The sequence below is a fragment of the Mchenga conophoros genome, linkage group LG4 (genome assembly GCF_057382185.1).
Source record: "Mchenga conophoros isolate Kocher_MC1m ecotype Shallow Benthic linkage group LG4, M_conophoros_male_GT1.1, whole genome shotgun sequence".
In the NCBI taxonomy this organism is placed as follows: domain Eukaryota; kingdom Metazoa; phylum Chordata; class Actinopteri; order Cichliformes; family Cichlidae; genus Mchenga; species Mchenga conophoros.
In genome coordinates this window covers 27,343,376-27,368,738 of record NC_140529.1, presented here as the reverse complement: position 1 = coordinate 27,368,738, position 25,363 = coordinate 27,343,376, and the positions used below count along the sequence as shown (strand labels likewise).

General features: G+C 41.9%; 1 protein-coding gene across 3 annotated transcripts; it reads right to left on the bottom strand.

Moving 5' to 3' along the window:
- Positions 1 to 11,439: 11,439 nt before the first annotated feature.
- cdc42ep4a (CDC42 effector protein (Rho GTPase binding) 4a) lies at positions 11,440 to 23,978 on the bottom strand. 3 transcript variants are annotated; one of them, XM_085271403.1, is made up of 2 exons: positions 23,731 to 23,978; positions 11,440 to 14,488 (listed from the first exon to the last, which is right to left on the bottom strand). In XM_085271403.1, the coding sequence occupies exon 2, from the start codon at positions 14,350 to 14,352 to the stop codon at positions 13,306 to 13,308; it is 1,047 nt and encodes a 348-aa protein (XP_085127529.1). In that variant the 5' UTR covers positions 14,353 to 14,488; positions 23,731 to 23,978; the 3' UTR covers positions 11,440 to 13,305. The 3 variants fall into 3 exon arrangements, with proteins under 3 accessions (XP_085127529.1, XP_085127532.1, XP_085127531.1); XM_085271406.1 differs by lacking the exon at positions 23,731 to 23,978 and adding an exon at positions 18,507 to 18,786; XM_085271405.1 differs by lacking the exon at positions 23,731 to 23,978 and adding an exon at positions 15,484 to 15,503.
- Positions 23,979 to 25,363: the final 1,385 nt, after the last annotated feature.

Here is a 25,363-nt window from a genome sequence, read left to right as displayed (position 1 = left end):
CTGATGGTGACCTTTGTTACTTTGGTCCCAGCTCTCTGCAGGTCATTCACCAGGTCCCCCCGTGTGGTTCTGGGATCTTTGCTCACCGTTCTCATGATCATTTTGACCCCACGGGATGAGATCTTGCGTGGAGCCCCAGATCGAGGGAGATTATCAGTGGTCTTGTGTGTCTTCCATTTTCTGATGATTGCTCTCACAGTTGATTTTTTCACACCAAGCTGCTTGCCTATTGTAGATTCACTCTTCCCAGTCTGGTGCAGGTCTACAATACTTTTCCAGGTGTCCTTCGAAAGCTCTTTGGTCTTGGCCATGGCGGAGTTTGGAGTCTGACTGTTTGAGGCTGTGGACAGGTGTCTTTTATACAGATGATGAGTTCAAACAGGTGCCATTCATACAGGTAACGAGTGGGGGACAGAAAAGCTTCTTACAGAAGACGTTACAGGTCTGTGAGAGCCAGAGATCTTCCTTGTTTGAGGTGACCAAATACTTATTTTCCACCCTAATTTACGAATAAATTCTTTACAAATCCTACCATGTGAATTCATGGATTTTTTTTTCACATTCTGTCTCTCACAGTTGAAGTGTACCTCTGGTGCAAATTACTGACCTCTGTCATCATTTTAAGTGGGGGAACTTGCACAATCGGTGGCTGACTAAATACTTTTTTGCCCCACTGTATGGGACGTTGAGGAAAAGAAAAAGGAAAAAAAAATCACATCTTTGGCTCATCACAGCTGGAAATCATTGGATGCTTTTCTGCACTATTCACAGAACGTTTTGTTCATTTTCACTGCTCGTTCTGTTGCCTGCTTTAATCGAGATTCATTTCCAAACATATGATACTATGTGAATCCGCTGACAGTGACATTCCTCTTACAGATGCTGTTTATGTTTTCCAGGATGTTCATGACACTTTCTTGTGTTTCTTAACCCTCAGGGCTGAACTGGTCTTACCCTGTGTTCGCTGTTTATGTTTTACACCGCTGAGTGACTATCAAATGACATCCCATAGACAGAAAGAGCTGAAACGGAACGACAAGTTGACCTGTGTTAAAGGTTTGCATGGTAATGTGTTGACACCCAGTGACACCAACAGCAGAATGCATGTTGACAATGATCCTAAATACGCACGTTGAAAATATGGCCAGGCTCTATAATACACACCCCTTGTCGTCTCTTTTGTTTTAAATTTCAAAACTCCAGGAAGACCCATAACTGAGCTGAAGAGATCCATTGGCCGGGTGTTAAATCAGATAAAACAGGCCATGTTTAAAAGTGATTAGGGCTGTTGTTTCCTTCCCTTTAGAAAAGGCTCTGTCCTTCCCTATCAAGAATCAACAACCAAATAAATGAGAGACATACGGCATGACAAAATCCAGATTGTGGCACCCTAGTGATCCTAAACATGTGGTAATCATTAGCCCCTGGCTTCCTGTTGGAGTCGATGTCATCAGGACACACATCCCAACAGGCAAGACTGTAACACAGACTGTTGCTTGGAATCAGAGTGCGACTGGCCTCCGGGGGTTTAGAATGAAGCAATAAAAACTATGAAAGAATTCAATTTGAATTGCTTTGCTCTCCTTTCTACTCGGTTCTCACAGCTCTGATATCTGTGGATAAGAATTTAAGTTGCGTCAGACATGCTCTATTGCTATTTTTTTTAATTACAATCAAATATGTTGCAATAAGCAGTCGTGATCATATGATCCAACTGCTCTGAGATCTGCAGATCTGTAGCTAGAATCCACTACAACTCTCAGAGAAGAAACTAATTCCTGTGTACTTGCTATCAGAAGTTTACTCATTCCAGTTGCTGTGTTATCTTTTCGAAACTGTAGCTGTCCTTCTTTGACAGCTAACATTGCAGCATTTCTTTCACAAGCTGCCAACTGAGATTTTATGAGAATAAAGGTGCTTAGAAGGAAATATTTTCTTTCCTGAAATGCTGCCAGCACTTTTGAAGCTTTTGTAAATCGGGTTTTCCTGGAAGAAGTTGCATCTAACTGGCTATTATCTCACTATTTGTTGCAGCTTTGTAGGAATTATCCGCAGAACTGCTTCTGAGGTCAAATGCCGTGATATACCAGTGTAGAAACTAGAGTTCATTTACTTCTGAAGGAAGATGTGTTTACATAGTTCATCAGACAGGTTTCACACACCCTTACTCTTGGCCGTGACTTTTAATGAATTCTTTACACAAAACAGCAGAGCTCTTTATAGGACAGTTAACAAAGGCCAAGCTATCAACTTGTGTGGAAGAAATGAGGAAAAAGAAAAAAATTCAAGAATACAATCCTCAGCATGCTGTTAAACAGGTATCTCTCCAGATCAGATTCACTGCCTAAGCTATGAGTCATGCCTGCTGAAACATGAAACCAAACTTGATAGTGGAATCCACAATGCACATGGTGCTCAGTTCAGTCTCGGTTTAGAGAGTAGTCTGTCTGATCGAATGTTAGCGAATGCGGTGATACCCATACATATGTGTTGGGTAGCCTAGAGACTGTGGCCTGGCCAAAGGAAACTGTGGCCTTGCTGTAAAGCCTGGCTTGAAGCGGAGATGGTGTATGTGTGTGTTCATCTGTCTGCATCAGTCTGGGCGGCAGCCCAGAGCAGCCACTCATAGAATATCTGCGCCAAACCCACTGACAGCTCCTCTCAGTGGTTGAGTGAATGAGGAGGTGAGGATGGCCTGATAAACTCTGGCAGACACCTCAGTGCATCAGCATGTTCTACAAACATACAATCCACATACTTAAAAACATCAACAAACTCACAGCCAGTCTAGCATTTTTTTCACTTCTTCCCTGACCCCAATATGCCTCACTTTGAACTTGCTACCAGGATAACGCTCAGTCTGCTGGTCAGTTCATCTGTCATTTTATGTAAACATATTTTAGTCATTTTTCTCTGAATTAAAGTCCCGGATGGACAAATCCTATCATTTTAACCAGAAGGCTCACATTTGTAGCTTTGAGTGAATTGTGCCAATAATAATAAATTGTTTTATAATAGTACATCAAGAAGGCGTTTATGTCGTTTACTGATTATTGTATCTTTCTAACATCAAATAAAACTGCTATATTGGTTTATGCGTGGGAAAATTATTACTTTGGGGCCACAAGTTGGAAGAAATGAAATTGTGACCAAATCTTAACAGGGTACAAGATATTGAATTTGACTTTGGTGAGTATTGGGAACTTACAATAATCTCAAAGCAGCCCTGAGCCTATGCTGCCACATAGGCTCCCTGTAGGATCGATATTTTCAGTGCTGTTTTTCCACAACCAATTCAATCTATGCTGGAAATTGAAAGTATAGTTTTACTAGTGGTGAGTAGTTTAGACCATAACATAATATTGAATTAATATGTGACATGAAAAGCTTACAGGCTATCCACAGGATAGCCCCTGTGTTGTTCTCCAGGACTATTTTGATGGCCAACACACAGATTCACAATATGCCAAACCTTTAATGAGGTTTTAATGAAACCACAAGATTACTTTAAAGAAAAATAATGTCCTCTCCCTGAACTCTGTATGCCTTGCAAATATGTGAAGAAAGTCAGAAAGAACATCTTGATCTATACAGCCTACACCATCATCCTATACTGCTCTGGGAGGATTTAAGTCATAACAGTTCCCGCCCACTCTGTGGGATGTATTGTTGTGCTTTACGCATTCCAGATGAGACCATAGCTTATCCCCCCGCCCCACCCCACCCCACACCCATTTGAGAGTTTCAAAACATCTGTTCTTTCGAGTTCCTCTAAGAAATGAATTTTACCCTTTAAAGACTAAAAGTAGGGTGTGGTCAAGAAAAATGATGCAGAGCTGTGAAGAAAAGTGATTCAGCTTTCCATTTTTAAAAAAACATTTATTTTATTCAATAAAAAATGGAAATGAATGACTGAAAATGCAAACTCAGGCAGTTTCCATGACCCCAAAACTGTGGTTCCGAATGTGCAGCCGGAAAAATTACATTAAATCCCATACTTGGTTATACGGAGCAGGCAAATGGTGAACGGCAGAGAAGAAAATATACATGGCAGCTTGGACGGAACTCCTCACTTTTTCGGGGTTGTGGGGGATGGGGTGGAAAGGCTTAATTGAAGCCAGGGCTTGTTTTTATATTTTTCCATTATAAAGTTACCCTTTCAAAACAATTACCTGGGCTCCCATTACACTGAGCCCACAATGCAGCTTCAGCCTTGTTAAATAAGCTCTGCTCCTGCAAGACAGTCTTTTTAATAACTTGTGTGCTGTACAAATACCACAAGTACAAACATATGTTCACTATATAAACAACAGCAGAGAGATGCAGGCTCGTGGAAAATAGTTCTGTATTTGAAGTTGCAAACAAAATCTCTTTTTTCTCTCGCTCTTTTTGCTCTTTCTTACACTCACACATGGAAAAACTACACATACAATGCAGCTGACAAGCCCGAAATGCCACTTTGGGGATACGGGGGTTTTCCACTGAGAATATTTAATTCTCTGAGGTCATGGTTAGGTTTGTAGATCTCAAGTCTGTAAAAACTACACACATGGTTGTGGGAGGAGGGAGTAGGCAGTGCTAGCCAACCTCTGAGGATCACCGTTGTGCAATGCATAACTTGAAACTTCATGGAAAACTGGAAAACTGTTCCGCTCGCACGATCACTTCCAGTAATTACAGTTAAATATCCTTCATTTTCATTAATGAATACAACTTCAGTGAAGTTCAATGTGAGAAGATCAGTGAAAGTTTAAAAATGACCCATGGATCGTTTTCAAGCAAAATTTCTGGTGACCAGGAAATTCCAAACAATGTGTACAGCTCTTTCCATTGACTAATTCATCCTCTGTGTGCGTGTGTGTGTCTGCTTGAGTCACTGTCTGGCTGGCTCTGCTCCTTAAGTGAGAACCGATGGGACAAGCTGGAGACGACAGGCAGCTGGAGCAACGTTACTACACATACACAAACACATACACGCAAACACACATGGCCACTCTGGTCACACCCAAGGCATTCCAAGCATGCAGGGCCAGGCGCTCACATAGCGGTCTCTAAATATGCCTGGGCCTCTGTGGGTGACTCACTTTCACTACGCACATGTGTGTGTACATGGCTCCACATGTGAAAGAGAGGGTCAGTGTTTGATAGTGTTCAAAATGGCAGCTCTGTGTGGAGTACTGTGTGAAAGAGTCTGAGTATTTCTGATGAACGGTTCAATTAACAGTGCGATCGAAAACAGTTGCAACACTGAGCCAAGTGTCTCCTCTTTCCCCACAGACATCCGTCCAGCCTAGGTCCAACAACAGTGTGACCTCACCCTGCCTCCACCCTGTATCCTGCTCCAACACTTCCTTGCTGGCCTAAAGCTGCAACACAGCTGGATCATGCACCAAGAGAATACATAAATATATATTTATATATATATATATATATTTTTTTTTTTAAAGGAGTGGGGGAGAGATTAATGATCCATTCCCTCCCTATCTGATCCACCCTGCTCTGATTCGCTTTATGACTCTCATCCATATAGCTCACCAAGTCGGTCAAACACCCACATAAGCATTCTTCCATTCCTAAATACACAGAGATATACAAGTCCCACTCACATAAAGATTGATGCGTTTGCTGTCAACACGAGATTTTTCCTGGGATGGCGGTGTGCGAAAGCCAGTGTTTCGCTTGAGATGAATCCTGAACAACTTCCTTTGAGCACTGCAGAGCGGTGCCAATCAAAGTAAACAGCTACAGATGGAGAGGGCGGAGGGAGCTTAAACCAGGCTTTACCATGCTAGCTACTCTGCCAGAAGGCAGTTGTTTGATACAGGAATTTTAGGAGATGGCCTCATGCTCAGCTGGATCTTTTGAGCTGAGAGCCAGACACGCCTCTACATCACATGCAAAGCGTCACGCTGAGTGTTTATGTTTAAAATAAACACTGCCGATTTAAATTTCAAGGCTAAATCTTCCCAGAAAAATAAAGAAAAAAAGTCTCATGACAGATGTGAGAATGTTAAGGTTGTTTAAAAGATCAAATAATTGCACAGTGGTTTTTATCCAGCATTTACATTTATAGCATGAAAGCCCGTAGGATCGTAGCGGATGTTTGCCACTGCTGCTTAAGGTTTTTGTGTGACTTCTGTAATTCAGCATAAGGCAGAAATTGTATATGTGTGAATTGAATGCGTGCAAGAGATGATGCACATTATTCCGGGATGCTGAACTCAGATAACATCCTCTTCCTGAGTCAGTATGATGCCTGTTTTGAATTCAAAGTCACATCTTTAATTGCTTTACCAAAGTAAAAAGTAACCCAAGCCTAATTCAATGATCAAATCATAAAAAAAAATAAAATAAACTCAAGTCAACCCAACCCAACAGAGAACACACTAGTACACACAATACATCTGTTTATGGGCTGTCAGCTCTGATTGGCCATGTGAACTTGGAGGAGGAGAGTTAAATCCTGGCCAGTAAGACGATAAAAAGATCCAGCATCTGTTGAAGTTTTCCCCCTCTCCTCTCCAGCTCAATCCTGAGGGGACCATGGCCAAAGGGAGTAGTGCATAAACTGGATGACGAAGTTGTTAAATGGAGGACCAACACCCAGTACAGTGTGTTTTAAAAATCATCTCTACACATGGAGCTCTGGGATTCTTCACCCTAGTGTTGTTTTCTATCTCCAGGCACGCCTTGATTTATAATGCTGCTGAGATTTGAGGAAAGCGAATGAGGCTTTAGGTTGCGGCAGTATTTCCACAAGCAAAAGTAGAGCTTGCGTATAAAGTCGCATGAAAACAGGAAGGTGATTGCTGTGACTGTAATGGAAAGTCTGTCTGGTTGCCCCTGCCAGTGCTGATATTAGTAAGAGCAGTATGAAATGAACAGTGGGCTCTGTGTTTTCTAACTACAGAAGCCTGAACACATCCCCATCCATCCGACCGAGTGATGTGAATGAGAATTAGTTTAAATATCTTTCATCTTAGCTGGGAAATCAAACATTTTTTGAAGCAATACCACAGCTATTGAGCTGCATATTTTTTTTCCACTTCATTGGCCGAAAAGGGAGAAAAAAAACATTAAACATCAAAATCTGCTCATGCAGACTTTAATTTTGAAGTACAGAGATTGATGTGACGGACTGGAATTACTTAGATGCTTATAAATGTGCTTTATGCGGGCTAATAAATATTCAAAATAACTTTAGATTGTTGAATAGAAGAGATGTTTAATGAATGAAATGTGGTGCATGAAAGGATCCATTTATTTCCAGATTAGCGTCAGGCATCAATCTCTGTCGGCCCTTCAGCTCTCTCTGCCCTCGCTGTGAAAGCTGGACAATTATTACTCATATTGTCAGGAGAAAAAAGAAGGGCCGGAAGGTCAAAGTTTAAAGTTGGACAACAGGAAGTGACCCTTTGTGTTCAATTTCCAGGTCAGTTTTTGCCCCACTGTGGACACGCTGTCGCTACCAAACAAGGGGTGCATTGTGTAGACACAGTGCCTCAGTAGAAATGGCGCCAAGTCTCACTGTGTGATCAACACCTGAAGGCTTGTTTTATCAGTCGTAGGTTCCCAGTATATATACATGTATATATTTAAATCTATTAACTTTACATTTAAAGAAGCTGATGAATTGCAAATGTGTGTTGTTTTGCCAATAACTGTCCAAAACTTTATGTGCAAAAGCTTTACATTTGACAGAGACCGAATGTGTGGGTGTCCGGAGGAGTGCAGGAGCCGAGGTATACAGAGTGCTCGCCTTCCTCCAGTTTCAACCAGCTGTAGATGACTGGCATTGGAAGGAAAGCGGCCTCTGGCAGAAATAAGTGTAGAGATCAGCAGAGCCTCCAGCTCTATCTATTGTGGTCATGGGTGCATGAGTGCAGACTAGGCCAGACCTCCTGGGGACACACTCGGCTGCAGGACCTGTGCTCTGCAGCAGAATGAGATGGGGTGAAGGCAGTACCACACAGACAGAAGCAAAGCATGGAAAATGAAGGGTTGAATCATATTTTTTTTTTCATCCTGATGGCAAAAATTAGTCCTCCATGTTGAAGTTTAAGTACTACATGTTGGATGCAGAATAAAAATTTAACCACGTATCCTTGTGTTAAATTGTTCCAGTTATTTGATTGTCAACTGATTGCTATAACAGTTATAAAACATAGTGAACAAGTGAGCTACGTCTACAGTGATTTCAGCAAACGTGGTTCGGCTAAAGGGGAAAAACCACATTTTTACCATGAAGATTTGAGCCCAGTCCAAGGAGGCTGTGACAAAGTCTCCACATTTATAACGGAAACTGCTCATTGCACAACAACAGGAGGAGAACGAAAGAGACAGAAGCGGCTTCCTTTCAAATAACCTTTCCATATGGGGAAGCCATACCTACATTCTGAAAAACCTGCAAAAATCCATGAGCGGGAAAGCCACACAGATGTCTGGAGTATGGTTTAATTTTTCACAGTCCTCAGTTAAGGCATGTGAAGCTCTTTACAGCAAGAACACCAGAGACTTTTTGCATCCTCTGTACTCCTCCCCCCAGCACGTGTGTGTGGTCTCCTGCTGCTGGTCGTGGAGAGCCAGGTTTTAGAGGTCAAGAGGTCAGTACTGGGTACTGGAGTGTTTATGTTAGCAGCTCCTGTTAATGCCAATATCCCTAGTGCTCCATCTCGCTCTCCTGAAGGGACAACTCAGCTTAAAAAAAAAAAAAGTATTTATGATAATAAATAAGATTGCGATTCTATACATTTTTTTAAAAGCAGATCTTCTCAGCAGAGTTTAGCACACCCTTCTGTACATTGTGTATATATTTGCTCACAGATGTTCGTATCAAAGCATGGGAAAGGATGTCTGGATAGCATCCAGTTTTTTTTTTTTCATTCTCGCTACCAACCACAAACACACAGTTGGGGCTTTTCAGCCCTGGCACTAGCCTTCCACTTGTGTTCCAGCAAACATCTCCACACACACTCTCTCACACACACACACACACACCACAGTACAGCTATACTGGAGAAACGGCTGTTTGTTTATGACCCATTTAAAAAAAAAAAAAAAAGGAATTGCAAAATACTGCTGCAGATATGAAAAAAAATGTTGCATATGTAGCTTCTTGGGGAGTGGTCTGGATTTTTTGGGGGGAGGGGAATGTAGCAGAGACAGGCAAAGGACGGTATATGAGCAATTTTTTATTCTGTTCCTATTTTCCCCCACCTCCCCATTTTTTTTTGATTCCCCTCTCTCTTACTCCTTTAGCCACCCCCCACCTTCCCTTCCTCAATCCCCTTCACCAGCAGGTTGTTTAATACTTTCCAGATTTCAGCATGCCTTCAGCCTCCTGGAAGAGTTGCAAGTCTGCTGATGGAATTTGGCGGAAAAGGGCTGTGGGTCCAGGCCGAGGCTCCTAACCTAATAAACCTAAAGGCAATGAGCGCCTCCCATTGGTGGCCCAAGTAAGAAAATACAGCTTTCAAAGAAAGTTGAAAGCGAAGGGGAAATGACATTTGACAGCCTCCAAAGCAGATGAAAAGCTGCATAATGGGCGCTTGAGAGAGGATAACAGCTGCAAGGCAAGACTCAAATTACAATGATTTTCTATGGGGGAGGGAGGTGGCTTGAGCCCCCTGAACAAATCAGCAGTCTCCAGTGTGGGACAAACAATTGTGCTCACGTCCAAAAGATTACCCACAAGAAAACTCATTTGAATGTTTTCCTTTTGGACTTTGGTTTCTGAATGCATTTTTAAAAACAAGAGCAACATCAGCTAATACGTTCTTGGGTTTACAGTGCCACACAGGTATTTACAACCCTCAAAGTCAAACCAGCCCTTGTCCTGACACACCCATTTTTGCATGAGTTTCGAACAACCATTAGATGGCAGTAAATAACAGCTTTTCGGCTTACAGCAGGCAGCTGTATCGTAATAATAAAACAGATGGGAAACAAATTAAAGGAAAAAAACCTGAGCCCTTGACCCATACAGTAAGGGAAACTGGGGCTCCATTATACTGTGCGGACCTAAACCTGTCATCATTTAGGTGCATCTGTCCACTGTGAGAGAATGGTCTCTTCAAAAAGATCCACCTTTAACCTATGATGGAACATTTATATCCCAATGTGATTTGTCTATTTTAAGCTTAAAAAAAAAGGCTCTGATCCACGAGCCATAAAAGAGTTACTTACTGGCTCAATGAGTATCAAAATTATGCTAAACATATGTGATGGTGTGTGCTGCAACTCCTTTTTTGGAAATGACTCTAGATAGAGTCACTATCATCATCATGAAAACGTCAAATGAGCGATTATCCGTCAACGTCCAGTAGAGCTCCAGGGTCTTGGGGAATCAGTGGCAAGGTACACTGAGGTAGTTCTTGGTGACCCCTAAACTTCATTCCAATGCGATTTTCCCTTTACTGTCACCCATTTATATAACCCAGTTATATGAAGTAATTCAAATTGAGATTTTCAGAATCAAATGCCAAAGTGGTGCACAGGGAAGATTTAGTCTCTCTCAAAGAAAAATCCTAACAATCTGAGAGAAGAAGAATGACTTTATAAAGGCAGAGAAAAGAAGGATCAATACCACTACTGGTTTGTATTGACCACAACAATCAATATAAATGGGCTGCTTTACCACAAGTGTAAGAATAATGACTTTTTCTAGCCCTCTGGCAGATTGGACACTGGCATAATGTGACTATGAAAAACTAAGTGGAAAGAGATTAAACATTCCCTGAAGTGGAGATGAAAGAGTAGAATCGAAATGAGACACCAAAGAGAAGCAGAGCGCTGCTTTCTGAATGCAGTTTTAATGCAGAGGGATGCAGGATAAGACCTTGAACAGTCTGCAGCGAGCGTTAACAAAACAGCGCGCCGGACTTTGCCCGTGCTGCGAGGGGGCTCACCAGGGCAGGAAAAGCCAAAGCACTGCCTTTAAAATCAAAAGTGACAGAGCAGCTTTGAGTCAGCGATGATGAGCAGGATCCCGGTCTCAGGTGAGTAAAAAGCTCATCCATCCTCCAATCACCAAGGTAAGAGAAATTGCCCGTCTTCGCTATTTGTCAATGCAGCACTCCTCGGTGATAAACTTTCCCCCCTGAATCCATCTTTCACCCCTCTCACACCTGCACGATCTTTAAAAAAAACTAACCAAAACATTTTTTAAACTAAGCCTTTAAGTTAAGATGCTTTTCTCCTCCACATGCACTGCTTTACTCAAAACTCTTTTTTTATTGTATATTTAAGAAAAGTGTACAACTAAGGCCAATAAGGTCTGAATTGCTTCCTTCCTTCCTCTGCTTGGAGAGATGGTGAATGGCAGGAAACACGAGGCACTCAAGGAATTCCTTTGTTAATGCTGCTGAGTGGATAGCACTTAACACACGCTGCTTTTTGATGTACTCACATAAAAACAAACAATCAAATATGAAACAGTGAAAGTATTCAAGCTTTTATTGAAAAATATAGGTTATTTTGAGCAGTACAGAAAAGAGGCTGTAAATATACAGTGGGGACAAAAATATGGTGTAATATCACACAGAAAACACAAACAACTTCTCATTCGCACCCAATTAACAGTTGGATTTACTTGCGTGTATTTTGTAGTGCATGAGTGATATACATCCAGTTATGCAACCTCTTCAGTTTCAGGACATCACACCTTATAGCACTTATCTTAATTTGCATGCTGAAACTTACACAGTGAATACTGGTAGAGAGAAGGAAGTGAAATGTAAGTGGCAGACTCTCCCAAAAGCAAAGAGAGAGAAAAGAAGAAGAAAAAAAAAATAAATCATAATTTGGCACATCTGTCAGTTTCAGTTAAGGCAGTGAAGTCAATCAGCCCAACTAAGCCTCAATACTTTCTGGCCATGGCTTTTAATGATGCAAGAAAGGCAGTCGAGCTGCAACGACTATGCAACTTGCACAAAAATAGCAATCTTTTCTTAATGCTCTTGCATCCATTGCTGGCTGTCTCTTTTCTTCCCCCCCACGTTTATTTTTATTTTTCATTTTTTTTTAAATCCACTCTCCAGACATAACAAACACAGTAAAGATTTCTTTCTAACAAACGTAGAGAAAACAGCAGGTATTTAACACCAAATACTAGTAGTGTCTGATTTACTTGTGCCTCCTGGTACACGTAATTCATCCGTCACATATACACTAAAGCCCTACTCGTACGTAGTGGTGAAAATAGTTTACACATATAGGTAGTCCCCTTGAGTAATGAAAATCTTCTACACAGATCACTTGCACCGCTGCAGTTGCTCGGATGTAACGAAAAAAAGGAAGGAAGTGGTTATTCGGTTTCAACTCGAACTTGACACGACTAAAGGAAAGTCACTTTGTGTTAATTAATGGAGATTATCAGGAAAACTGCATCAGAAAAGATATAAAAGACAACTAAGAGTGGGCTACACTACTCCTCACACCTCCAGTTTGCTGTAGTAACACCTTGCTTTCTATTTAGTTCAGCCCAATGCATCTCCGTTAGCTCTACTTCCTTTTCTACAATTCACAGAGTCTATGTGAAGGAGACAATTTGGTGTTGGCTTTGAGGTCCAGCTTTACAGCAGGAAATTGTACCCTTTAAACAGTGTCACAAAGACCCTGAGATACATAAGTTATACTAAGGGAGAAAGAAATCTGATAGATCTATGGTACTGCTATAATATCTTCAGATGAAAGAGGCTCAGTGCAGGGCCTCACACACCAGTGACAACCACAGCTCCCTTTATTGTGACAAGACACCCACCAGTGATCCTGTTGTGACAGAGGCCTTCTGTTTAGCTCAGGCCTCATGACGTCCCACAGCCAGAGTGAAGAAAAGAGGCGAACCGAATGAAAAAAGCACATGTGACACATCAAGCGAGAGGGGAGAGAGAGGGAAAGAGAAAGGCTGAACTGAGTTTTACTTGTGGAAAGTGTTTTTCCTACAAAAGTTCCTTTCTAACCACTACTCCCTGCTTACTTCTGGAATGTTCCATATTCAGAAAGTGTGTTCCCTTCCATGTCAGTTCCCTCGGTGTTCAAAAGGGAGTCACAGATTGACAGAAAGGGAGTGGAGGGTAAGGCTCTCTGACAGACAGAGTTTGGGCACATCCTAAAGGAGCAGTCACTCTTTCTTTGTAGCCCTTTAAAGGAGGAACCCTCCATCTTCTTCAAAGGGCCATTCGCACAGTTCCTGACTACAGTATCGTCTTCCCATTTAACTGCAAATCCACACTGTCAAAGGACTTGCCAGTTGCGCATAAACCACTTCCACAGCTTATTCTTATTTTTTTTTCTTCCACCAGACTCTCATACATGAATCTCATCATCTTCATCCTCCAAGAAAGAGGAAAAGTTGCTCTCCTCCTCTGGTGGGGCACTGAAGGTGGCGCTATCTGTATCTCCTGCAAAGATCAGGCTGCTGGGTTTCTCATCCAGAGCAGCAGACCCAGAACTGGACATGGAGCAGCTGTCTAGGTGCTGCAAGTGTTTGGGGCGTATCTCAGGAGTGTACTCTGGAGTGTAAGGCCCTCCGTCCTCCTGCCTCAGATCAACAGAGCTGGCTAGATGCATAGATGCCTGGTGCTGCAGCTCTTCTGCTTCTTCATTTGCCTCCACATGCTCCTCATCTTTTTCACCCTCTACATAAACCTCTTCCTCACCATGGGCGCCAAGCAGTGGCGAGGTGCAGCCCTCGCTGCTCTTGCCCTCCTCGTAGCCAAGATCATCATCCTCCTTCTCCATCACACCCAGGATTTCACCCAGCATGGACGGACCCAGGTCAACGTGGAAAGACATAACCGACACTGCATGCTTCATTCCACCTCCGTACTGAATTGAGCTCTCTGGGAGCTCAGTCAGCTCACCAAAACTTTGCTCTTCCAGCTCTAAAGCGCGAGTAGCTGCAACTGCACCTCTCCCATCCAAGTCGCTGTGGAGCTTCAGCGGACTTGAAGACAAACTCTTTGCCACCATGCTGTCGCCTCCGTCTTCATCATTGAGAAAGGGAAGGGACATGGCATTTTTTACATAGGTGGGTGATCCTCCGGGGACCACCAGGGCGCTATCTTTCTGTTGGTCCACTCGGTTCACCGACTGAGAGCGCTTGCTGCTCCTAAAGGTGCGTGACAGGAGTCCAGGCCGAGGAGAGCGAGGAAAGGATGTGGACTCGGGAGGGGGTTCCCCTGAGCGTGTGCTGAGAAAGGAGGTGTCACCAAAAGCATCACCGCTGCGGCCTACATGCATGGTGTGGCGAAAGTCACCCAGGGGAGCACTGATCATCTCCCTGGTCAGGTCCATACGGGAGCGACGCTTTGTCTGGGAGGAGGACGACACTAGCTGTTTTAAGATCGGCATGGTGGCTGATCAGGGGTATTGTTGTGCACTAAGAGGTAGCTGGGTGGCAAAAAGATCACCTGAATCTTTGGGAAAGTCCTTCTTTGAAATCTTGGAATGAATATTGATGGTCCTTAAATCCAATCAGCCAGGGAACCTGGAAAAACACACAATAAGTTAGAAACAGACATAATCGAATCAAAATTGTTTGTTTAGTCAAAAAAACAAAACAAAAAAAAACTTCAAAGTGTGTCCACTCACACAAATTGATTTCAAACAATAAATTGTAACTTGACTCAAAACCAGCAGAAAGCAAAAAGAAAAAATCTATACTTTAGCTGGACCATATAGATTCTAAATTATGTTGCCAAGAAAGTCAACATTCAGCCCTTTAATTCTAAGAAAAAAAAAAAAAAAAAACATATGAAGGAATTCCAAATGTTGCCACTAATTGCAAGAGCTGAAGCTATCAATTATTGAGTCTATAATGACGAGCAAACTCTGTGAGATGAACTCTAAAATACGCTGCAGAAAAAAACCAAAAAAAAAAAAAAAAGTAGACCACCACAGGATTTTACTTAAACAGCGCTATAACTTAGAGGAAAACACCAACCACAGACCAACATGAATCAAGGCAAGATAACTGAGAGCTGCCACAGATTTCTTTTTTTTTTGCAAAGTATACTTCACTGCAAGACCGAAAACTATCTTCTACTGACAAAAGGACAATTATACATGCATCAAAAACAATGATACCCCTGTCATCTAACTATAGAGCTGGATTATTGCAACAAAGAAATCACAATGTATTCCCCATCTTAGGCAGTGGTGTTTAAGCCCCCGGAGGTTTATGACAGCTGACAAAATTGTGTTTCTACGTTACTGAGAGCTCAGACAGAGGAAACCCCGCCACAGGCAGCCAGCCAGACACCGCTGTTTCCTCAGGTGATGCACTGGAGGGCAGGAGCAGGGTGTCTCATTAACCATCAGTCCAATTATATAAAATACACATGAAAAGAGCACTCTCATGGTGGCCCACAAAGTGAAGTGCAAGCGGTTTCCACACAAAGACATCAAAAACACATGCACAGCTGACTTGTGGATGGAAAATCTCTGTGGTTGTGCATAAGCATGTCTGAAGAAAAGGTTTACCTCGCCGGCTTGAGCGTGCGTCTCTCTAGCTTGCTCATAGTGCCGTTTTCTTTGTTTACTTAACCTAAGACAGGAAGAGGAACACTTAACCTTGACTTTAGCTTTCTTGTAAGAAAGCCCTTTAAAACATATTTAAGTCACTTCTGTTTATGCTGGAAGAGATTTTAGCTGTTTAAAGTGGCAGGCTTTTGCATGCATTGACCTCATTCTTCGGTCTCCACCCCCTGTCTTTGCCAGCTGAGTCTCTTCTCCGCTTCCTGTTAATGCCTTCACCTGCTTCGGTTTCCATAGAAACACCCTCCCTCGTGCAAGCGACAGCGTTTCCTGTCAGAGGCTACGGGCGGCTCCAGGCTTCAAATGCAACGTATGGCCTTCTGTCAGCCATAGCCTGTGCTCACTCACCTTGTGTTATTACTTTCTATTGGCCAAAATGGAAATCGATTAAAACTCAGAAATATTCCGGTGCTGTAGAAAAAAAACAACAACAAAAAAATAAATAAATAAAGCAAGCAAGCTCGATAAACCAGAGGCCGAGTTGTGATGACAAAACGTTCCATGAACTCCAAATGATTTCAACAAGATACATAAACAAAGTCACTTTTTGCTGAAATGTGTTTATTTTTGTAGCTGCCTGTTCTGATTTGTTTCAGGGAAGGCCAAATATTCACACCCAGCCAAAATAACAGCCTTTTCTTTCCTGAATAGTTGCTCCTGGGTGGCACAAACACAGGAAAGAAAAAAACAAAACAACTACTGGATCAAAAAAGCGGAGATGGTGAAAACCTCCCTCCCACTCCTCTATATCACCCTCTAGGCCAGGATCAAGCTGAAAAGCTCTATGGTGCCCATCGCAGGGATATGGATACAGAAACTTGCTATAGACCACCAGACAGACTTCTCATTGTCAGCTCCCAACCACATCGTACCAGAAAAAACAAAAAACAAAAACTGCTGCAGTTCCACATTTACATCCAACCCAAGACCTTCTATATTTATGGCTTTGTCATATTTGCGGAAGTGCATGCACGCACGAGTAGGGGGTGGGGGAGTGGCAGATATAGATGGAGAGTGGAAAAGGGCCTGAGAAGGCAGCAGTTAGCGTGGGAACCGCTGGATCGCAGCACCAGGGGTGAAGGGGGGAGGATTGACTTTATAAACAAACTTTCACAACACTCATGATCTAACTGCAACAGAGCCCACTAAAATGCGGGACAGGAACGGGGATGAACAGCAAATGAAGCACATCTGCATTTTTTCAGTTTGACAGTACAGCTTCTTGAAAGCTAGAGCTGTCTAAACTGATGTGTATAGATTATGAGGTTGACTGACCTGCCTTGATGTGGTGTTTGTGAGCTGCTCGGTAAAAGCAGCAGTACATGCACGCACACATACTGCAGTAACCACGAGTACATTGGAATGTTTCCAAACAGTTGTGAGTGCTACTCCACTTCTTCAGTCATCTCATGTTGTTCTTTTTTATAAGCGGTATTATAACCCATTTTGCCAGATGTATTTAGGCTATGGAGTAGTTCTAAACCTGGAGGGGAAAAAAAAAAAAAAAAAAAAAAGGAAATCTCTCAGTCAGGAAAAAAAGAACAAAAGAAAAGAAAAAAAAATCTGCTGTTTTACTTCTACTAAAGAGGTCAAAAAGGAGCGCGCTAAATGAAACAGTAACCTCACTAAACCTGCAGTCATTTCTTACAGCTATAAACAAATGCCACACTGGAGGAAGTGGGGAAAGACAAATAGCTACGAGTTTAACCTACGAGTCAAAATTCACTGAGATAATTAACCCGCATTCAGTAAGTTTTTTACAGCAAACCTTAGACGAGCATAACTTCTCACTTCTTGTCAATATTCTCGCACCAAGCCAATCAATACCGAAACACAAGAGATCACTTGCAGACACATAAACCGAGTCTCAACCATGACTTATGGGCCATTTCCGGAACTAAGTATTGATGCGCCTTCTTTGTGCTCTGTGCATTCTGCTGTCTGGAAGACGGGAGGGGTTCAGACTCTCTGTGCACATCATTTGAAGTCACTGACCTGGACGGACAATCGAATGACCAGAGGGTGAACTGACATTAGGGGGAGGAAAAGCCACATGATGCACCCTAAATCTGTGTGGAAATTTAAAAAAAAGGGGTGAAAACTGCTCTGCTTGAAAAATACTCCAATTATCAAGCAATCTGTAAACATTCTGATTGCTTGTGAAAACCCTAATTTATTCCCAAATGTTTAAGTGCGACACCACCAAGAGGTACACAGTTGCTCAGTAACAGGCTAGCACAGACTCTCACACACATACTCTACTAATTACGCAGACAAATGGCCTCCAGTAGATAGGTATCTGCCATGCAGCTCAGTTAGTGGGCCTGAATATCTCATTTAGGAAGGAGCAGCCAAAGGACAAACAGTGGAAATCACATTATCTCTCAATCAAACAAACGGGGGACAACAGACATCAAGCTGATGATGCCCTCTGAGATAAATACAGCAATGAGAAAACACACTGCTCTAATGAGAAATTACAAATAAAGCCCTTTTTCTTACGCTAAAGCCAAATTTAGCCGTTGCTTAAATCGCCCATTTGGGGCAATCAACTAGACGTGCCATTCGCTTGTGGTGTTGCAGCTTCAGACGTGTTGACCGAGAGGGTATCTTTGGTACGTTTACACCCTGCCACCCATTTCACCATGCAGATCCTATATAGCACGGAAGCTAAAACATTTCAGAACAGACACGATCACACTAAATAAGCCCTGATATGTTTTGTTTGTTTGTTTATATATTTAAAGAAAAACACCAATGGCTGAACAAAACAGGACAATTGGGCACATCACCAAGCACTCCGGGAAACTTCAGTGCACGACAGCCCCAAATGGACATGCAGTCAAATCAGGAAATCGCACACCCCAAGACAACCCATTTTCCAGAAAATGATGAAAAATAACACAGGGACCAGAAGAAAAAATTGTTTCTGGGGGGTTTTTTGTTCTTTTTTCTGTGACCACAAATACCTCACAAGCTGCTGTTAGGAGATATGCTGTGTTAGTGTCACACCTCACCCAGTGGGGCACACCGTTCTGTAGGGATCAAAGAACAAGAGGTTTTTAGAGCCTTCCTGCTAATAAAAGTGCCTGTAGGTTTTGGAATTGGTATTCATGTTGCTGAGTACCAAATCCGTTTCTATCCTTAGATAGACAGTGAGGGGAATATTTGAGAGAAGCAGCAAGAACAAACTGACAAGAACTTTTGATAAACCATCGTGTAAACCGAACAAAGCTCACGGGCCAGAATCCGCCCAACAATCCGCCCACTGGAAGGCTTTGCAAACTGAATAAATGCATAGATTTTGGACTTAATTGTATTTTCACAAGTTTTACAGCTTTTGTTTTGTATTGATAAAGACCTTCGTCATGACATCATTCAGTACATGTAAAAAATAAAATAAAAGTGTCATATAGTGCAATATCATATGTTTACGTTTCCTAATGTGCACAACAAGGAGAAGCACGTTTGGGAACAAGAGCTACAAATCGATGACATTTTGTTACCTAAAAAGAGAACGACCTCAAAAACCTCCAGCAAAGTGCAGCACTTTGCAAAATATGTGAGAAAACTCTTCCTGCTAAAGGTGGAAACAACAAACGAGTTACAGACTAGGACGGCACAGGAGGAGGAGGAGATACTAGTAGCTGGCGATGTGCAAAAATAAACAAACTAATCAATCAAGCATCGCTAGCACTCGCTGGTTGCGCGCCGTACGACAGGAAGAGCAAATGATGAATGGAAATTACTTGGATGGATTAAATTATGCGGTAACATGATGGAAAAGCAGGGCTTTTAGCAAGAGGTAGAAAATATCTATTCATTTTTTTTTTTTTTTTTTCATGTGACAATATTATGCAGGCTCTGGGTCAATGGACTTTAGGTTTTGTTATACTAAAGTTTTAAGCAGCTATTTTATACTTTTACTTAGAAGTTTAGCTTATATTTAATTTATGCTGTGTCATGACTGTTGCATGCTAATGATGCTGTCATTGCTGGCACCTTGTTTCGATTGAAAATTAGGAAGTGTGACAGTAGTGCCATTGAAAAATATTGGATGGAAAACATCTTTTATTTATATGTATACTTTTTTTCTTTATCATCATAAATATCCTCACAAATTTTCTTGAAATATCAGGATATATAGTGAGGTGACAGATCAATATACAATCCATGATCACTAAAACTAGCCTGAAGTGGGTTACGCTCTACCACAAATATTCATATTTGACATGTGGGGAATGTGCTAGCTAGGTTGCAGACTTGTGGCTTAGGTCTGTTTGCATGACAGACACCAGTGTGTGCCGGTTTCCTGCACAACTGTTTTGTTTTTGCTTATTTACACACATTTGTTCATTTTACGACAAAGCTAGTAGGCGTTTTCTCAACATAAGAGGTGAAAGCAGCTAGCGTGGAACTCTACCAACATTCACGAAGCAACACTTTAAAATTGAAAATGCCACTGTATTCACCATGCAGACTATTCAAGTTGGAGCTATTTACAAGTAAAGCAAATCATCCAGCTGGAAGGAAGAAAAGTGATGAAGACCAGGACAGAAGGTGACACCTCGGCAGTCACTGAAAGGGTTTGTGGCAGAAAACAGGCGTGCTCGACGTGCACCAGCTGAACTCAGATACCCAAGAGGGGATGACTTGTCTCTTTTACATTTACAGCCAACACAGCCTCCAGACATGACACAGCATCTCTTTCTCTCCGTCCTCTGCTGTGATCAAACTGACAGCTTCTATTACAGGCACAATCAGTGGATGGCAAACAATAATGCTGCATTGCGCTTCAAGAATGAAAAGTATTCTTTGGGTTAAACAAGGCTGATAAACATTATTTTCATGGATCTACAATGCCTTTTTATAGACAAACAATGTTATCCATCCCAGCTCTGCTATCATCTCTGATCAGAATAAAAAGTTACTATTACGCTACTGAAAATGGAGCCAATATGGCTGGACACCAACGTCATTTGTGTACTGGGCATGCTATCTAAATACAAACAGAGGGTGGGAGGCACAACATGCATTTAGAGGCATTTAGAGTGTCTCGGAATAATTACAGGGAATTGACGGAAAGCAGGTTCACGCTGGCAATATCAACGAGTGAGCATGCCAGAGGCAACCACTTAACATTAAGCCAAGAACATCCCAAAAGGACAGGCTGAGAACCTTCACAGACACTTAACATTAAGCTAATACCTTTCCAACTTTTTCCATCCTGTTCCAGCTGGATCTGCAAGATCAACGACCAGTCTTAAGTCATTAACAACTGTCCCCTTCTGTATGCACGAAGACATTTGAGCATTCTTAAAATGTGGATGCACACAGTTGCAAAAGCATAACTTAATTACCACTGAGACACATCACTGAAAACCAGTCTCTTCAAAACAAGCAATTAGCCAAGAACTTCCCAAAAGGACAGGCTGGACATACATAGCTGCACATGATGGAGCCGTTTAATGAAGACACGTGTTGGAGGGTACATCCACAGGAAGGGCAGGGAGAAAATTAGGCAGTAAACCCTCCCATCCCTCCGGAAATCTTCTCAGCCTGCCCTTCCTGATCACTCATAACGTAAACAAGGCTTTTCTTCATAATACTGTGTTACAGACAAGCTAGTCAAACAAACAGCTCATATCTCCATCGACACCCTGTTTTAATAAGCCTGTAGGACATTGTGTGTGTAAAAGCAGACTCCAAATGCAATATGTATCAGTACATGGAGAGCGTCAGGTCCAGGTGACTTTAATCGTTTTCGAAAACGATCACAACCGGATCTTTACAACACCAGGTAGCTGAGTCACAACAGCTGTTGACAGCTCTGGCCTCAGGCCCAGCTGTCTGTGTGGTTGGTGTTTTAAGAGCTGCAGAAGATGAATGAGGTTCTATTTTGAACCATTTGGGAAGAAATCTGTTCTCCTTGATGGAAAGAAAACCAGAAAACATTTTAGAAATCAGAAAAGCAATAGGATTTGGAGACTCCTGTTTGAAAGTGCTGCAGTGCCATAACTATGAGGTCAGACAAGCAAAGGAAAGCACAGGCTGGTGGGACATGGACGAACTCGGTTTATTTTTTTTTATTTCTTATTTTAAATAAAATAAATATGCTTGTGTATCTATGGCACAATTGTAATGGACAATGAATGTCACACAAATGCTAAACAACAAATCAAATAGAGTGAAAGAGGACATCTCTGAAAGCATTTGGAGTTTAAACAGAAGTCCCTGTCATTGTCTTTTGGTACAATGACATCAACTCCATGCAATACGTGCATCCAGTAACAAGGAAACAGAACAAACATTTACCTCTTGCTAACAGGCCCCAGCATACAGTGCAACAAAGCAGCATGCAGGATAGGCCAAGAACACAATGCAGCCAAACAAAAGGCAAAAAACCCCAAACAGACACAGCATTCACACACTGTCATATGATAAACTCTCAGTATTTGATATTTGGACAAGGTAATAAAAAGGTAAGTGGCAGAAAACTAATGACAGTTGCCATATGTCAGAAGCCAAACTGGCTAAAATACATCTTTACTGTGTAAGTGTTGAAAGACAAGTTCAAATCCAAGGCTCTTCTCCAAAGTAACCCAGATATTCCCTACTACCATCCTCAGAGGAATTCTGGGAAAAGAAAAGAAAACACAAAAAAAAAAAGTTTATACTGGTATTTCCTGGAATGTGAAGGGGCTGGACAGGGGACACACAGCCTCAAATGAGCACACAAACTGCAAACATGGGTGCAGGACTATTTAGCCAGTAGCCACAAATAACTGAGTTTCCCTTCAGCATTACCGCAGATGTATTTTGGAATATCCACATTAAAAGTGAGCAACTTTGCTTGCTCTTGTAAACAAACTTATTAGCAGGTTGCTCTTCCCAGGATACGAGCCAACAAATCCTGTCTACACTGTGCCTTGCATAATAACAGGGTGCTTGGCACAGTGTCCAACAACACAAGAGGGAAGGATAACTTTCACCTTCGGGCACTAACCACCTCCTGCAGGCAATTAGACACCAACTTTGTAATTTAAAAGAAGAAGAAGAAGAAACTTGTGCTTGTGGTGCTTGTGCGGGCTGGTTTAAAATCCTGTCACTTTGTATAAAATACAAAGTAAATAGGCTAAAGAAAGCCTAAAACATGTAAATCTGGTCAACTATGCTTGCATGCTTGTAGTGTCATCAACCTGAATCCATCACACCACTTCAAGACAACCTCACATCTCATAAAAGGCCCTTGCACATTTTGAAAAAGGCAGGTCAAATTTCCTAAAAGCCACCGTAACGTCCTCACAAGCACAGACCTCTGATAACATCACCTCTTCAGACAATTGCTGTAAGTTCTTATCAGTGCAGGGTGATGGAGAGATAGCCCGCTGACCTGAGGCCCATTACCTCACACTACCAGTCAGTGACCTCATCAAGTGCCAGCCTTACCAGGAAAACTGTACAAAGACCTGGACAAAGTGAATGTGCACTCCAAGGAGGCAGAAACTGTATAACGTATCTTTCTTTCCCAGCCTTATCTGATCAAGTCAAAGCCACCTCCAACTTCGAGGAAATGTGCCAAATCACGCCCTTCTATCACCTTCCACTCACTCTAGAATTAGTTCCCAGAAGCAAGTCAAAGTGTTTTAAGAAAATATGAAGGACCCCCAATACGCACAGCCATCAAACACGTTACTGGCCTAATTATGAGAATTTTTGAAGTTTATCATGTGTTCTAAAAGTCAGGCCTATGGGAGTTGTCGTTTGTAGTAAAGTCAGGGGTTAAAACAAAAGGAAACATGGTGTATCCGCTTAAACCTGAAAACATCCCCAAATAAACTAACAAACAAAAAAACACAAACTCAATTTGTTTCTGAGAGGACAAAATGGCTCGTTTCTTTCGACAACAGACACACAAAGAAATAAGCGCTAATTCCGCAGCATTTGATTCACTCTTGCGCTCACTGCCGATCAGCGAGATTCGATCATATACAATAAAGCGCTGATTCTGGGTGGGTCAATAGCAGGAGAACAATAATAGGCCAGCGGACTAGAAGCATGAGCAGCCCCGTGCGCGCAGGTGAACGGGCCGATAAAATGTCGGTTTAAAACGCGTCCTTGAAGTGCACACACAACCCCGAAGATCAGTTTTATGTTAAGTGCAAGTACAAATATTAAAGTACACACGCTTACCGAGCATCCCCATTCATAAAAGCCGGGTGCTGCTCCACTTTTAGGCCCCCAGCAGACCAACAATGGGGGTGCATTCATCAAACGAAACAAGCTGTGAGGCGCTCAGATTAGTTCTTTCTGCTCCAAACAACGCGGATCATGGACCCGTGAGTGTGGCGGTTTTTTTTAGAGAAATATTACAGCTGCTGTCACAACATCCTTACAAACGCTGCTGCTACTCTGAAGCGCATGAACTCACTACAACGCCTGCTGCGGTAGTGCGCTTGAACACGCCCTCTTTACATGGGTCCTTAAAGACACAGGGTGCCAGCATGGGGCCACTCAGACTGCCTTGACGCACTGACACAAAGGAAACCTCGAGGATAATTTATTAAATCTTTAATAATAAATATATAAATAGGTTAGCCAGTTTAAATACTTAATAATTAATGTACCAAGAAAATGTACTTGAAAGACCCAGGAACATATTAAGCCTTTTATTGATGCTATTATATACCAAGGTGTAATAAGCATTTATCAATAAGCAGTGTTGTGCATTCTTTAAAATGATTCTTCATATCCTTTCTAGTATTATACAATACTCATTTGCGTTTGCCTTATTAGATATTTTCGGAGAGCAAGAGTAGAGAATATCTTTGTTCATTTGTCAAAGGGGAAATGATGTCATCGTTTTAGTGCCTAGCATTGCATGTTTTAAGATTTAAGTATTAAATAAATCAGTAAAAATTGGCAAAGATAAATTTATACGGGACTGGTGTTTTCAGAGGGATTTGAAGGCGTGACATTGCCAAACTGCTTAAAGGTGAGCTTTGCCCTTCGTTTCTTTTACAGTTCCAATAAGGATGTTAGTCAGAATTATTACACGTCCACACATTTTTCTCTGACAACAGCAAAGACTGTATTGAGTTAACAAACCCTTTGATCTTGTGTATTGAACTTGTGGTTGATGAGCTGACATCGGTCAGTGTCCACTCATTAGTACCTTCTGTAATGCAAATAAGCAGAAATATGCACCCCAGGTTTTACCTCAGGAGAAAGGTATGCATAAATGGCTGATAATTACTAAAGGACACAAGTCATTCTACCCAATGACATGACTATTCGCTTTCGTACTTCACAAGGTATGTAGTGACGCAAGTCTGTCTCTCCACGCTGTTCTCTGAAACCACAATGTTCCATATTTAACTGCATGTCCTGGCGTCCTTTACAAATATTTGAAAGTTATTTCTGCCTTTGCTTTTTTCCGACGATCTGTCCCACCAGCTGATGAGAGAATATGGCTTTTTATGATGAGAGTAAACTTAAACTCCCTTGGTATTTAAGCCTTGTGGGAGTGTTGCTGACCCACTATTGATCATGTGCCTCATCACATGAGCCACATACCTGTGACCCAAACTGAAGAAGCTTCTCAGATAAGAGGTGAAACATCTTCAAGTAACTTAAAGAAGTCTAGTTGTTTTTCTTTCCAAGCTCCTTACATTACTGTGACCTGGATGGCTGAGAACATGGACAGACACTCTATAGTATCCCATCTTCTTGTAACAGCAGCCCGTGGTTTGAATTGAGTGCCACTAACAAGCCATATGTTCATTCTTGTCTTTTGTCCAGAGGTTACAGTGTCCATGTTTTTCAA